A 16147-nucleotide genomic window follows, 5' to 3' on the forward strand; every position below is an offset into this window, starting at 1 on the left:
AAAAATGATATTTTTGTAAGGGAAAACTATACTTTGAATATAAAAAATAGTATTTTTTTTATAAATCAGATCGGGTGAAAATTCGTATCATGAAGTTAACTTCTAAAATAATCTAACACTGAGTTTTTATGCTTTCCTTCAAATGGGCAGGCTACCTGGCTCCAAACAGCCATTGATTTGGGGCTATGTAGCTTCTTTCTAAAATGGGCTAGGTCTTAAAATACAATTAAATCCATTTGAAATCCATAGATTTGAAATTCAAATGTAATATGAAGAAATTTTATAGGCCAACTCGAAAATATGGATATTATTTGGATGAAATATTTTCAGAATTTCATATATTTTTAACATTACATCGATACATCTCATTAAAATCTTAAATTTTACCGAAATTATTTAAAGTATGATTGGTATAAAATCTACCATCACATGCAACAAGGCATAGGTGACAACTAGACGATCGAATGACAGTGATCGTGAGTTACATCATCTTGAAAAAAAATAAAAAGAAAAAAGAAGCATATATGACACCAAATAGTCGAGTAACAATCATATTGACGAAATCTTCTAAAAATTATTAGGATAAAAACTACGGGTAAGATGAAAATATTTTCATTGTAATATTTTATGGTGTACGACTCATTCACTGTGTTTCCAAAAGAACATATCCTCTTAATACAAAAGAACAAAATACCTCACAAATGAGAAAACTTGAAGAAGGAATAATATCAGAATGAAGGGAGCTCTATTTATAGAGCTCATTCTCTTGTCCGTGTGAAGACGTGTATAAAACGCGTTGTCTGAAAATTACTCGTCAAATATGCCAACTGCATTTCTGCCGCAAATTATGCCTTTTTTCTCTCATTCATTGAATGATTATTGCGGACATATATAGCCAATTATCGAACATTTTCCCTCATTTTTTCCCCAATCGTTGCAAAATAAGTTTCGTATATTGTAAGATTTCACAGTTTAAAGTTTTTCAAGAATTTTTTTTTTCTTGAAATTGAAAAGAAAACTAAATGGTAAAGGTGAGATCCTTCGAGATGCTCTATCGTTTCCACAGAACTGGTCAACTGGATTAGTGTCCCACGGGAACAGAGTATCAAGAAAAGGTAACCAATTGGCTCTTTGAAGGTCACACTACTGATTTTGTATAGAAATACCCAACGACAGTGACACCCCCTCCCCCGCATTTTTTTATTTTTATCGAGTAGAGATTTAAAAATAAATAAATATATTATTTTGGTAAAAAGTGCTGATATAATAATAATAATAATAATAGTAATAATAAAGAATATAAAAATTAGCATTCCCAGGCTAGAAACACCCAGTGAAGAAGTTTGCTTAGCAATTAAGTAGAACATGGGACATGCAAGAGTGGCACCCTTTTCCATAATTTCATGCATGCAACTATGCAAGTCTTCCATCTCTTTTTCCAATTTACCTTTTGGCATCAAGTCTCACAATCTTCTTCTTCCTTTTTTTTTGTTTCATTATAACGATGCTTTTATCTTTTTTCCTCTTTTATTGCAAGTGGTTAACACCTACACTGCAAAAAAATGACATATTTTGCTACTATTATTGTAAAGTGGTGATATTTCCTTGGGTAAAAGAGCATCTCTTCCTAATTCAATAGAAACATGCAAACAAACAATAAGTTTTTTGTGAGACGGTTTCATGAATTTTTATCTGTGAGACGGGTCAATTCTACCGATATTCACAATAAAATGTAATACTCTTGGTAGAAAAAGTAATATTTTTTTATGGATGAAATCTGTCTCACAAAATAAAATTCGTAAGACTGTCTCACAACAAAAGATTCATCATCATTGGTCAAACAAATAGTTATGGTTTACTCCCCACCATTTCTGCTTTCATTTTTAGAATATATTTTCATGACACAATTTATACATCCAAACAATGGCCAAGAAAATACAGTCGTACTCATGAGACATCAAAATTTTAAATTTAAAACGATATTTTCGTATTTGATATTCAATCCGAATAAAAAATAAAAGAAAAATGACAGTCAACATCCAAGAATTCCGTAAAATCACTCGCAAACATAAAGAGACAGCAAAAAAGTAATCAAAATTAATCAAACCCCATCTGTCAATAATTCGAGCCCTCCTTTTAATACTTTCTCCACCCATTTTTCATCAATGGATTCCTGCTTACACTCTGTTTCCACCGATGCTTTTCTGTGTTAATCCATCTTGCACTCTTAGTATCATCAGAAATAACCGATGCTATCCCTCTTAATCTGAAACAAAAATGGGGAGTGGCAAGCAAAGATGGAAGATTTCGTTTTACAAGTCACAGTCAACCTTACAGCTTCAGAAGAAGCTAGCTGAATCTCAGATTCAACAACCCTTCCCAGTTCCTATAGAGTTTGTGTGCCCCATCTCAAACTCATTAATGGCGGACCCTGTAATAGTATCATCTGGTCACACCTTCGAAAGGAACTGCATACACGCATGCGTGTCCCTTTCTTTTACACCATCTCTCGCCGGCGCGGCCGACTTCTCCATAGTCATTCCCAACCTCGCCCTCAAATCCGCCATTCTTAGCTGGTGCCACCTCCACCGCATTGACCCGCCAAAAACAATCGACTTTTACTCAGCTCAGAAACTCCTACGCACGTTAATGAACTCAGAAGATGGTGAAAATGGAAACCGTAGCGTTGGGTCGATTCGCGGGTCGGATAAGTTGAGCCGGACGCCAAGCGTTGTGTCCGCGGCGAGCTCCGACGGCCTGCCGAGTACTCTTCCTTTTGCAACCCGTCCCTCGTGTTATTCCTCGTCTTCTTCATGCGATAATGAAATCTTAACGAATCCCAGTTTCTCGGAAGAGGCAGAACTCATGCTGAAGCTTAAAAGCTCTCAAATTTCCGATCAAGAAGAGGGTTTGGCTTCCCTCCGGAAACTGACTCGGACCCGGGAAGATACCCGTCTTCATCTCTGCACTCCGAGATTGCTATCCACTATAAAATCATTAATCCCCTCGAAATATGTAGCTCTGCAAGTGAACGCTATCGCGGCGCTGGTGAACCTGTCGTTGGAGAAGCAAAATAAAGTAAAGATCGTACGTTCAGGAATCGTTCCACCATTGATCAACGTTCTTCGTGGACAATTTCCTGAATCGCAGGAGCATGCAGCTGGCGCGCTCTTTAGTTTATCCCTCGATGATCAGAACAAGACCGCCATTGGAGTCTTGGGAGCGCTGCCGCCGCTGCTCCACGCCCTTCGTTCCGCCTCGGAGCGGATTCGGCACTACTCGGCTATGGCTCTGTATCATCTCTCTCTGGTACAAAGCAATCGGGTCAAAATGATCAAACTCGGGTCGGTTCAGACACTGTTAGGGATGGTGAAATCGGATCAAATGCCGGCTCGGGTTATGTTGGTTTTATGCAACTTAGCTGCCAGCATGGAAGGGAGGGCTTCCATGCTGGATGGCGGTGCAGTGGATTGCTTTGTTAGTCTGCTGAGTCGTGACGATTTTGACTCGGTAGCGACTCGGGATAGGTGTTTGGCTGCGTTTTACGGTCTGAGCAATGGTGGATTAAGGTTCAAGGGGTTAGCGAAAGAGGCGGGGGCGGAGAAAGTGCTAGAAAAGTTGGAGGGCAGTGGTAGTGATCATGTTAACGAGAAAGTGAGGAGGATATTGGAGACGTTGAGGAAGAAAGATGAGGAGGAAAATGAGGAGATCGATTGGGAAGAGTTGCTTAACTCGGACGAGGATGCGGGTCGGACACAGAGTCAAATCAAGGAGTCGAATTAAATTTTCAAGATTTTGTATGCAAGCTAATTTGGACTACTTTTATGGGTATTTTGGTTCATGATTGTCATTAGATGTATATTACAATTGGCTGATGGCAATGTTCCTGGTTTTGGTGAAGATTGGTGTAGTTGTGAGGAAGATTTTCGAGGAGTGATTAGATTCTAATGTTGTGTAAAGACAGTGTTGCGATTGAATGTTGCCTCACTGAATACCATGATAGAGAAATCCAATAAGAAAGTGGGAGGAACAACTGATTTCGAAGGAACCAACTTTAGTTCTTTAAGATAATTTTATGAATATAGGATATCAAAATTTGACATGCCCTTAACTTTAATTTGGCAGGTTTCTTTCAAAGATTTGATCTCCATTTTCAGGTGGCATTCCGTGTGATAGTAAAATACTCAAGTTAACATGCTATTAATAACTAATGAATTTTGTACCACACCCGTTGAAAACTAAAGATCAGCCAAAGTATATTCACAATTTACAATAATCAAGTAGCATACCTCAACCAATGACTTGTAGCTTATATAACACTATATCTTAATTGTGAGACGAAGTTTTTGGTTCAAAACGCAATAATAACAATCTCCTACGGAGTAAAAAGGGTAACGTACCACACTCGATAGCAAAATCTCTCCCAAATAGAAGACATACAAAATCTCCTTTTAAAAAAAAATTGTGATATTACAGATTAGACTACCGTAAAAACGTGGAACTCAAAACCTACAAGATTCGGTCACCATTGGCCCCAACGGAAAAATGGGGCAAGGCCTCTTAATAAAAGAAAATGAGAGTTCGAAACAAAGCACATTATATCTCTTTCCGAGAAAGCTGCTTAGATGTAGTTTGGATGTCTTTTGTGTATATACTCGTTAGAGCAAAAAGCAACAAAACAAAAACAACTTGGGCACTCATGATGCCAAAATGGCTAATGCTGTTGCCTATCTCCATCCAGCTTCCAGTGTTTCGGACCTAAGAACATTAGTTCAACTCAGTGAATATTTATAGGGAAACAAAATGATATAGGAAACAAAGTCTGAGACAAAACGTCGTCATACCAGGAAGAAGAAGTGAATTGTCATCACATCTGAGCAAATTATGACAAGAAAATAGCATCCCAACAATGGAACTCTTATCAGTTTGGTAATTGCAGTGAACGTGCATCTGCAATAGATTTTATACATTCCAAGAGTTGTTCAGGTCCGAATTAAAAGCCAGTTATGTAACTTCATTAAATCTATCCGGGAAAATAAACAAAGGAAAGAAACTCCCAATGTTGGAACAGAGAGCTGTCCATGTATGGAGAAATGATGTCAAAAAAATGAAAGCCACGACAATTGTGCGGATATCATTATAATGTTAGAAGTAATGGTTTCAGGTTTACTGAAAAATCCCAAAGTTGGTAGCATAATGAAGAAGAAAGCAACTTGAAGGAAAATAGCTTCAGAAAAGAAATTTTCTAAATGAATCAATAAATTAAATAAGCAAATATACTTACATGACAAGCACAAACGGTATCAATAACTTGAAAATGAGAAGTGCTGCCATAAGAAATGGCTGTACCAAAGATAAATAATGTGAGGTTATTACTTGAGAAAAACCGCATATACTGAAGGTTTTTATTTTTGCTTACACTGAAGATTGTGACAAATCGGTACACAGATGATATTTCAAAACTCGCAATGCTTGCGAAATTGCCAGTTCCAAAGAATGCAATATTGAAAAAGACCATCTGTAAACAGTACAAAATACAAATACTCAAGCATTGAATACAGTTAACAAAGTAAATATATTTTAATGTTTTCACAGGATTTTCAATCAATCCAAACAATCTACTGCAGAAATTCTTTTAATTTGGTAAACTTGATGCAATTACAATCAAGTTTTACGGTTGCCACATGAAAGAGGAAGGATTTTATAAAGTTTGTCACAAGTATCTATCAAAAGAGAACGTTATCTAGTGCATATTTTCATTAATAAGCCTTTCATCAAATAACCGTGTACAAATCCACAAACAAGTCAATTGAACAGTGCAAAGCTAAACAGAACTTGATTTTTGAAAGAATTTGGAAAAGTTCAGAAGTGAAACAAGACACAATGACTGGTGATACAAGAAATTGAGGACAAGCTTCATGTCTTTTGATTGCATAAAGATAATCACCACTCTATCCTGCGTCCCTTTCGTACCAACATGGAAGCAAGCATGCAAACAACACAAATTGGATGTTAAGAGGGGCTACTGAAATTTCCTTTCAGTTAAAGCTATATTAATAAGACCGGCTATCACTTACAAATGCCAACGAAATTCTCATATCAGACCACTGCAACGATCTATCATCAGATGTCAAAACCATGTTATCTTCCACGCCCTTGAAAGAAGCTGAAGATTTTTTTATCTTGCTTAAATATAAATAAGCATTTTCAAAAAGCAACCATGCCATAAGGGCAAGAGAAAGAGCACAATAGAATACAGCTTCATATCTGCATAAGTTTCACACAAAGTAAGATCATGAACTCCAAAAGAAAAAAATCAATTTCTAATGTCTCAAGTTGATTAAGTATGAGAAATACCCTATAGACAGAAGGAGGAATGCAGGGGCGAAACCAAGAAATATAGAAGCAAGCCTAGACAAGATACCGGATCCCGAAAAAAGTGGAAGAACCATCGATACACCTGCGGAAGAATGAATAAATTAACAACATGAATTTAAATCGAAGCTGCAATTTAGACAATGAAAAAGAAAATAATAATGTAATTTCAATCCAAATGTCTTCAAAAATTTCCATATTATTATGGGATTTGAATAAAATAATATATCCTATGAACAATAGGACTGCTTTCTTATGCACTAAAGATACATTTATAAGGCTGGATAACACAAAGTGCACAAACAAAACTCAATAAGAGTGATGGATACAACATAGACAGGGTTAGGGGGTGTAGCGTCAAATAAATAGCATTATTTATCATTTGATGTTTGGCGAAGCACTTGAACATGCAAATTGTATTACTTGGAAGTAGAAAGTACACTGATTTAGTACCAAATCTGAGTATGCTTGTTTGGCATAGCTTTTATCCGCATGGAATTTATTAAAATCATTGAAACATGAGCAAAAAAAATAAGTGATCACATTATCAAATCTCAGTCTGTGTCGAGGTCTTTCCAGTTGAATGTATACAAGCAACCAAGTAACACAGAGATAGAGAAAATTAGGTGGAAATTCAGTATCAGATAAAGAGCAAAAATAATACCAGCAATGGACCAATTTATCAATTGGTGCAGTGCAAGCAGTTCCTGTTTTTCTGTTCTACGAGAAGTTGACAAATGCACCATAATTGATGAAAAGACAACCAGAACAGTCTATTCCATTGCAGCAAAGAAGTGTCAATTAGATATTCCTGTGGATACATTTGCAGGATACCAACTGAAGGGAAGTAAAATATCAATACCTGTAAGAGGAAAAGCAAATGGAATTTGGATTTCTTCATGCCATGAGTCAGACTGAGCCAATATTTACCATCTCCAGCATACATATGCAGATATCTTGTAACTCCACCGATTATTACAATCATTAATCCACTTAAAACACTTCAAAATACATATAGCAAACATGAAACATATAGTCAGTTCTGAGTAATTTTATGCTATTCTTACTGTATTTATAACAAAGGGATCGAGTCAAAATAAGTTCTCAAAATAACAAATAGCTTAACTTGATAGTGAGACATTTTTGGTAGGAAAACACATTATGTCAATCAAAATTTCCAGGCTAAGAATTAAGGGAAAGAGACATAGTCATAACAAAGAATTTTGTTTTAATCGATCCAGTAAGCTAATTTCCTCAATGTATTTGTGACCAAGAAAGCATATGTGATTGAGTTTGAACTATAGTTGCTCTATAATCCATAAAAACTCTCGGGCATAATATAATTTGCTCTCTGAGGCAGCTCAATGAGCTTGTAACAATGTTATTCCTACTAAGCCCAATGAGATTTTAAAAGATTAAATAAATGCATTCCTGATAAGATTTTATAGTCTCATTGATCAAATCAGAAATTCACAGTATAGGAAGAACAAGGGAAGAGTTGTACATGAAAACAAAAAACTTACACTAGTTTAGTATTATCTGGAATTTCAGCAGGCATCAAAGTAAAAATGGACAAAAACCAACAAGCAAGCCAAACAAAAAAGGGTATTCCAGATTTCCACGGTATTGAGTAAAGAAGATAAACAGAAGCAATAACCCCAACAAGCACAAAAATCCAAGAATAGAGCTGCCTGTTCGTGAAGCTTTTCACCTGCATAAAGAATATAGATTAAATATCTCAAATAAGATTCAGAATACAATCATCTTGAACCAGCGCCTCGGAAAAATATCAGATACCAGGATTTCAAGGACGAACACCGATACGACAAAAGAAGCCACAAGTTTTACAAGGTGAGCATTTTCCTTTCGATGCACGTATATCCATAGTGCTTTTATAAACTGATATTCACAGCTGATTTGGATCCATAAAAATATTGTCATCGCAAAATATGCATGATAGAGAGGAGGAGAGTGTTCCATAAAAAGTAGCATACACACTGATCCAATCAGCAAACATCCAGAGAAATAAACCTGTCATGGGAAAACAAAGTAACTTATTGTACAGAAGCAGAGGTAAGGTTGCTACTAGCTCAGTGTGTTTTACTACCTTCCAGGTGTTCTTCCTGAGGTAAACTGATTGCTCCTTTCCAAAAACACTTTCAAATAATGCGGTATAAGATTTCAACACATGGAGAATCAGATAGATCATCCATCCAATATAGCCAAGTGAAATTACTGCCATCAGCATTAACCAGTCATAAGTTTGAAAATAATGAAGCCCTTCCATTGCCAAGTTTCGAAGATCTTCAGACAGTTTTTTTGCGGACTTGTAGTCCCTGGTAGATATCAGATGCTCAATTTGATTCAATACCAAAATATAACTGGCCAAGGGTTTAAAGGGCTTGAAGAGTAGTGAGTTTTCCTGCTTTAATTCTTATTGAGAAAAGTCAAGGAAATTGTTAATAAAAAAACCAATCCATCCTCCACAGCTATCTATGTAAAAGCAATAAAAGATTGAACTCTAAAAGTGAGTTAATTAGCACCAAGGTCATTGGCCCTGACTCTTCCCACCTAGCAGCTGACTCAAAATATGTTTTTCTCAACTAAATGCTTTTAGAAAAGACTGCAAAAGCAAAAGTTCAGAAATAACCACATTTCACAGTTTAAAATGGTGCTTCACATGATGGATACGTGACTTCCGCAGAAACTGATGGAGAATCTGCTTTGTGTTAGCCAAAACAGCCTCAACTTCTTCAACCTAGCACAAATCATTTTACCCATTCACTCAACTCAGATATCTCATACATTACTTAGGAAAAAAACTTGAAAGATGAAAAGTTCTAACCAGGAAACAAAAAAAAAACAGTTTAATGAATTGAAATTTGATTGAAAAAGCCAAATCACATGGCCCAGACATTAATGCAATCCACAGAGGAATTTTATCCTTCAAAGCTTACCTCACTTAAATTAATGTATCCTAGCGGCAAATTTCCTACTGAGTTTACCGGGCATGGCAAACCTAGAAGAGTTGACTGTCAAAATTTAAAGATAATTATGAGCATATAGGCTAAGGCACTCAAAGAAGAGGCTTAGGAAAGAAAACTGAAAAAATCATTAGTTAGTAAATAGTACAACCATCAATGGTGCAATGTCAGCTTGATTCACATCCATTCTCTCAAGGCCACCAAGACCCCACTCGGGTGGTGTAGGCATATCGTGCACATGCTCATCAACAAAGTGAATTGCGTCATCGGGATGATGTTCTTCAGAAATCGGCACAGGTCGTCCAACGCCAGCTCCCCATACAACCAGAGGAGTATCAGTGTTCGAGGGATGCCCATCACCATGGCTTCCTATCAGAAAATAGTAACTAGTCAGCATGTTAGTGCAGTCAGTACGCATAAAACTTCCGGTGTCAACCGTCAAAACATGGGGAATTTGGGCATATGAACCTTTGTCACTCATTCCATGGTCAGCAGTAAAAACATATGATGTCAGATCGTCTTTGAAGTAATTCTGAACAAGATTATAAACTCTTTCAGCAATATGGTCAACAACCTTAACATTATTGAGATAGATCGATGAATAGGGCCGATGAGCATGACCATTTGAATCACAACCAAGCAAGTGCATGAATATCACAAGATTATCTTGTTGAAGAAGCCGTTTCAAATGTGCATCTTGATTAGACCTGTTGAACAGGTTCTGGAATTGATCAAATGACCATTCATCCAAAAACGATGCATCTGCATAAACACAAAACAGATTTTCAGTTACAATCTGTCAACCTCCACAAGATCAAAAAATTTCATCCTACCGAAATAGCCTTTAAGGAATTGAGCGAATAGGAATTGCAACAAACCAGTGGCAAAATCTTCATAATCATGCGGATATGAATTCCAAGTGCTATGCTTCAATGCACCACAAAATATGGGAACAATATCTGGGCTGCCAAATGCAAACGTATGTCTGCTCCTATTGAACACTGAATCAAACTCAACTGGATTCGCTTTCCACCCTATTACAAACCAGTACCCCAAAAAAACAAAGAAAGTCAATATACAAAGAAGAAAATATCAATTAACAACTAAACAAAGTTCCAGGACTTTAAATGCTTACTATTTAACAACCTTTTGTAACTGCACTAGGATCTTCGTAAAATCCAGCGATAATAGCAACATGTCCAGGCCTAGATTCTGTCGGAGGACGCGCATGAGACACTCCCCAACGACCACGCTCTGTAATCACGCTCCTCAAAAACGGCGCCCTGTAATTCCCATCCGAGTCGGGCTCAAAAAACTTGTCTGCCCTTAAACCATCCGCTGAAATCAGCAGAAAAAAACTTCTCGAGTCATTTAATCAAACGGGTGGCGTACAATTCATTTGAAAATGAAGAAAAACTAGTATTTTACCAATGAGGAGTACAAGGCGTTTGGCGGGGGCGGAGAACCGGGGCTTGACGGGTTCCATGCCGTGGACAATCGGAGTCTTGAAGTAGATATCGAAAATGCTGAGCATGTAAACTGCGTGGAGTATTACTCCCAGAAATACAAGCCATTTTTCTCGCCTTTTCAAGAACTGGGTTCGAGTTTTGACCGTGCGTGCTACCGATGATCCGATGTTGTACCCCCTCACACCTAGGATCCCTTCGCCTCCTCTCATTTCTTTATAAGATTGGATTTTGGGGTGAAAGCAACCCAAAATGGCTTCTGGATCTTGATGATCAATTCCTATAAGAACTTCAACGGAGGCAAATCTTCGGGTTGGAGCTCATTGGAAACGAATTTTGTTCTCAAGTCGAAAAAGAGTCGAGCTGCAGATGGAAACAATGCGTAGTTTTTGAGAAAATAAAATTTGTTTTATGAAAATAAAATTGTAATATAAATATTAAATTATTTTACAAACGATTAAACAAAATTATTTTAAATTTTTTAAATAGTATATATTTTGTTATGTAATATAATATATCATATTTAGTAGGTGTTCTAAACAATTCTAAAAAGATTATAGAAACTGGAAAGTAATAATTATCGGGACTATGTAAGAAAGTTATAATTTTATCAAAATAATTAAGTTAAATATAATTTGTATTTTAATTTTGGGGATAAAATTTTATTTTGGTAAACTAATAACAAATATAAAGAATTGATGTGATCTCGCTGAAATGGATGAGCCGGATAAGGGGCTCCAACGAGTCAAATCAATAATTTATGGTGTTTGGGAATTTGAGTGAAGATGGGGTAGGTACCTCGATTCTCGTATCACCTACTAAGTATGTCAAGTCGGCTGTCCATACTATAGCTTCTGATGACTTCTAGGACACTCCAAGTTCAAGTGATTATGACAGATTTAGACAGCTTGTATCAATCATACTCGAATGTTGTGCAATTCTCGAGGTGTCCCAGGTGGTAAGGTACCCGGACACATGTTTGAGGCCCCAGGCTATATGATGATCACCCGGGAAGAGGAGAAGTGTCCGGGTCTTTTAAGAAAATACCCGTCATATTGGTTTTGATATGAGCTATCCAAGTAACAAGTTGGGTTATAGAGAATGTTTTTGTGAGATGATATCCATAAGCAATAACATATTTTTTAATTTATTTTTTATTTTTATAAAGTGTTTTTAATTAAATAAATTATTTCATTATTAAGAACAAAAATATAATGAACTCAATTGATTTCCATACAAACTGAAAAATAGTATGTAAATCCAACAAGTGTTATGAAGCTCAAATAATCTGTTTAATGGTGAAGAGTGACACGGCTGCAGCAACAATCCAAGAAACACTGCTTGAAATGAAGCAGTCCCACTAATCGCGCCACCGGTAGGGGTGTCGCCCGGAACAGGGCTCGGTATTGGAACCCACGTGTCGGCGCTGACTGTCATACATATCATGGCCATACAAATTCCGGCTATAAGAGCAATTCTTCCGGCAACCATTTTTTTTCCTGATCAAAGTATGTAAATGAATGTACTGTTGCTTGATTTCTTGGCAGCAGATGCAGTACTTGGTTATTGCATGTTGCCAGTGTTCATGAGTTATATATAAATGCGGTTCTTGGTACTATTTGACAAATTCTATGTTAATTTTCTTCGTTATGGGTGTTCATGAGTTATATATAAATGCGGTTCTTGGTACTATTTGACAAATTCTATGTTAATTTTCTTCGTTATTTCCATATATTCCATGAATTTGATGATGAATACAGCTGATAAAAGGATGGTAGATGGGTGTAATCTAGGAGGTGGGCAGTCTCCCCCAATGTCATCAGCTGGATTGATGGTGATATCGATTATACTAGTGCATGTTTTTTGTTTACTGAGGCACATCAAATCGCATTGGCTGGATACTTACAATTTAATATATCGATTAATCAATTATATCAGACAGCTAGAATCTCGTCTGTAACTTTTGCCAGTGAATTTTTTTTTTTATTTGTTCTACTTTGATGATGATTTGGTGGGACAAAGTCCAAGAATCAAGATCTGGACTCCGACAAAAGTTAATAATTTATTAGAATTGATTCCCAAGAAACAACTAATTCATACAAAACGAGTTTGGATCCTATGTTTTACTTTAGGGACACTTGAGTTTTCCGCCACTGGTAGTCATGTCTGTATAACATTTGCCACATTTTTCTTTGTTGCCATATTGTCCCGGAGGAACACATTTGCATCTGTTGCAGCATGTCAAGCAAGTTCTCATGCATATATTCTTCCGAGAATGGTTCTTGCACCTCACCATGCATTGTGGAATGCATTCTGCAGATATGTAGGGGCAAAGACAGAAGTTTTTTGCGGGTTTAGTCGAATTAAATGAATCTTAATCGAAGATGGTAAGAAATTACCTAATATGGTTCTTGGTGGTTTAACAGGAGGAGGAGCTGGTGCCATGACTGGTGGAGGCCGAGTTGGCGGTGCACTGACCACTGGAGGAGGAGGTGGAGGGGCCATCACTAATGGAGGAAGAGGTGGACATTTAGGTGGTGGTGGTGAGACCGTATCGATTGGACTCAGTACGGGGGCATGGGCGCCGCTCTGAATACCAAGTAACAAATTTCAGGCAATTGTTAAGAGTAGACATTTTAGTCTCACTAAATGGAAAATGATTTGTGTTATAGCCTGGCAGAATTCAGTGCAAGGGATGCACTTGGGGCAAGGATTACTAAAGATTAAGATGCGGATGAGTTTTGGCAGCAACGCCTTACAAAGAGTAGAAGACGAACAATGACGTAGTCTCAGCAGTATTTACCTCAATAAGAACATCTTCTTCCCATTCTGATGAATCCTGCAAAACACGAGGATTCTTAGAGAATATCATGCTCATGTTGACGAAAAAAAATGCAACATCTACGTCCTATATGTATCCACATACACATACACCCAATATAGAGTGAGAGCATACACTGGTGTGGATTAGAAGAAAATATGCCAGCAGAAGCAGCACAACTTTTGAAGCCATTTCCTCAGCAATAGTTTTGAAAGTTTAAGAAATATCCATGGTTAGCTAGTACTAGTTAAATTGTCAAGAGTAGATCCAAATGTATTTATGGAGTAGGTAAGCCAGCTCCAGGATCAAGGAGACATTATTTATTGGATTCTGTGCTGAATCTTGGTCACTGTCCTTACCACATGCAACTAGCTAGCCTAGTGTATGCCAGCCAGTCTATAATATCTAACTCTCTAGTTTCTGATCAGTTTTCAAGCCTAAAGTAGAGTAAATTTTCGCCAATTTGGTGGTAAAACCAGCATGTAGACTTTATCTACTTATCCCCATGATCCAAAGCTTATTGGTCTCGCGAGTTAAGTTTAAAGTACGACAGGTTTAGAGATAGGTACAATGGCATCTCTGGTGGTCCAGAAATACTGTGTCAAGGTACATGCATGGTTAACTAGGTTTCAGATTAATGGACACCAATATGTAGCAGTACAGTTTTCTGACATAAAATACTAAGATAGCTGAGATATTCTATCCTTAGAGACTCCCTCCATGTGACATCACATGTTAATGACATAGGTCAAAGAAGTAGCTTGCTGTAAGATTCATTTGATCAGTTATATTTTAAAGAGGATCATCAGTACAGCACATGAGGCTGAGCAACGATTTTAAAATTTCACTTGGCAATGAAGTAGTTCATCCCTTAGAGCATAGGGTTCTTTCAACCAGATTAAAGTCAAGAACCCATAAGTTTGATGGCTTGACGACTGCTCTCCGCCATGCTTTATACAATCCAAACTCACCGTTGTTTCATTCCTCAGCAGATTTATGAATGATATTGAACAACTTGCTTTTTAGTTATTGAAATTACAATAATATAATATGTTATTAAATGATAAAAAAAGTGGACATTTTGACATCTGCTTCTCAACAATCCGAAACTTTTCCGACAACAAAACTCGGGCCTCATTTACCTTCCTCGTATATAAAAGTTTTTCCATTTATGTTTAATTTCATAGTTTGTCTTCATGATTTTTAGAATCTTGGTAATTGACCGGGAGGATAGCCCTTGCATCAGATAAGTGTGCTACATGTGTCATTTGACAAATAAATATTTGACTATTGAAAACAAGTCTGATAGAATGACATCTTTGAATTGCTCGCGCGGTGTGGGTTAACCGGCCAATCATGGTAAGTACCTTGGGCTCCCTTATCTCATTGGGCGTAGAAAATCAGTTGTTTTGTCGTTTATTAAGGACAAAGCTTGGAGTAAGTTGAGTGGGTGGAGACATAAACTTTTATGTAGAGCGGGTAAAAAAGTCCTCCTAAAATCTGTGGTGTAAGCTCTTCCAACTTATGTCATGAATATTTTTGTTCTTCTTAACCTATCGTGTGAAGAGTTGGAACTTACGATGGATTCTTTTTGGTGGAGCAGATCGGATAACAATGAACGTGACATTATATGGACAAATTAGCATAAACTCAGCAAGCGGAAAAATGAAGGAGGGATGAGTTTTAAGAAGATTCAAGAATACAACAAGGCTCTCCTAGCCAAACAACTGTTAGCTCTTCGAGGGATATGGCAAACGGAAATTGGGATGTGATATGGTGAAGGACCTATTCTCGGAGAGGGATCAAAGATTAATTCTATCTATTATGCTGAGACAAACTGAAGTGAAGACAGATCGATGTGGGCTGACGAGAAGAGAGGAATTTACACGGTCAAAAGCGGGTATAAGATGTAAGAAAAGTTACTCATACGTGAAGAAGAATAAATGTGTAGAAAATGACGACGGTCATTGCCTATAACTTTTGACAAAATATGTGTATGTCATCTCAACTTTAGAAAATTTGCGACGTGGATGCGCCTGTTCTTTTGACAATAAGGCTCCCGCAATCACTCATTGATGGTATGAGAGGCTTATATATACCGGTGATTGAGGATCCTATGCACACACCTCATAAGAACAAAATACACCGTTACATAGATTGTTGGATTGCATAGAAGGCTTCAGTAGGACGAAAACAGAAAACTTACAAAATTATTTGATAGCCAGAGTTAACGCTCGATCCACTTCCGCATATTGTTTATCATATTTATAAATATTATGTGGTTTGCAATGGACAGTGCAAACCAGTGTTGTTGGTTTTCCTATGTGCTTTGGATCTCCTTTCACAGTGGCAGGCGGCCAAAACACATGTGTGACATCGTAATACCACAAGGCAGATTGCAACGGGGAATTGGCAGAAACCTGCGGAAAACCGTCAGTTTAATGTAGATGCAGCTGTGTTCCCAAATTCTTCTTTTATAGACTACGGTTTTATTCTCAGAA

At 37.2% G+C, this 16147-nt stretch overlaps 3 protein-coding genes across 3 annotated transcripts; 1 reads left to right on the top strand and 2 right to left on the bottom strand.

Moving 5' to 3' along the window:
* The first annotated feature begins 2058 nt into the window (after positions 1-2058).
* LOC140806301 (U-box domain-containing protein 40-like) lies at positions 2059-4048 on the top strand. Its single transcript, XM_073162881.1, has one exon. The coding sequence runs from the start codon at positions 2278-2280 to the stop codon at positions 3781-3783; it is 1506 nt and encodes a 501-aa protein (XP_073018982.1). The 5' UTR covers positions 2059-2277; the 3' UTR covers positions 3784-4048.
* A 369-nt stretch (positions 4049-4417) lies between these two features.
* On the bottom strand, positions 4418-11205 carry LOC140806302 (uncharacterized). The gene is made up of 18 exons (XM_073162882.1): positions 10788-11205; positions 10506-10697; positions 10238-10393; positions 9828-10121; positions 9511-9728; positions 9333-9407; positions 9067-9133; positions 8483-8808; positions 8173-8406; positions 7899-8086; positions 7238-7376; positions 7040-7148; positions 6358-6460; positions 6078-6267; positions 5420-5518; positions 5285-5343; positions 4845-4950; positions 4418-4758 (listed from the first exon to the last, which is right to left on the bottom strand). The coding sequence occupies exons 1-18, from the start codon at positions 11035-11037 to the stop codon at positions 4597-4599; spliced, it is 2967 nt and encodes a 988-aa protein (XP_073018983.1). The 5' UTR covers positions 11038-11205; the 3' UTR covers positions 4418-4596.
* Positions 11206-12489: 1284 nt separating this feature from the next.
* On the bottom strand, positions 12490-14437 carry LOC140804905 (uncharacterized). The gene is made up of 4 exons (XM_073161062.1): positions 13782-14437; positions 13629-13664; positions 13225-13414; positions 12490-13138 (listed from the first exon to the last, which is right to left on the bottom strand). Exons 1-4 carry the CDS (start codon positions 13836-13838, stop codon positions 12954-12956), a joined length of 468 nt encoding a protein of 155 aa, XP_073017163.1. The 5' UTR covers positions 13839-14437; the 3' UTR covers positions 12490-12953.
* Between the last annotated feature and the right edge of the window lie 1710 nt (positions 14438-16147).

This window comes from Primulina eburnea, chromosome 11, assembly GCF_022965805.1.
Source record: "Primulina eburnea isolate SZY01 chromosome 11, ASM2296580v1, whole genome shotgun sequence".
Taxonomy (NCBI): domain Eukaryota; kingdom Viridiplantae; phylum Streptophyta; class Magnoliopsida; order Lamiales; family Gesneriaceae; genus Primulina; species Primulina eburnea.

Coding starts and splice junctions, on each gene's coding strand:
- LOC140804905 (XM_073161062.1), bottom strand. CDS start 13,838: ATGGCTTCAAAAGTTGTGCTGCTTCTGCTGGCATATTTTCTTCTAATC. Junction 13,665..13,781: donor TTCTTCTAATCCACACCAGT/GTATGCTCTCAC, acceptor CGTGTTTTGCAG/GATTCATCAGAATGGGAAGA. Junction 13,415..13,628: donor AAGAAGATGTTCTTATTGAG/GTAAATACTGCT, acceptor CTTGGTATTCAG/AGCGGCGCCCATGCCCCCGT.
- LOC140806302 (XM_073162882.1), bottom strand. CDS start 11,037: ATGAGAGGAGGCGAAGGGATCCTAGGTGTGAGGGGGTACAACATCGGA. Junction 7,149..7,237: donor ATTTGCTTTTCCTCTTACAG/GTATTGATATTT, acceptor GCAATGGAATAG/ACTGTTCTGGTTGTCTTTTC. Junction 6,268..6,357: donor TTCCTCCTTCTGTCTATAGG/GTATTTCTCATA, acceptor AAACTTATGCAG/ATATGAAGCTGTATTCTATT.
- LOC140806301 (XM_073162881.1), top strand. CDS start 2,278: ATGGGGAGTGGCAAGCAAAGATGGAAGATTTCGTTTTACAAGTCACAG.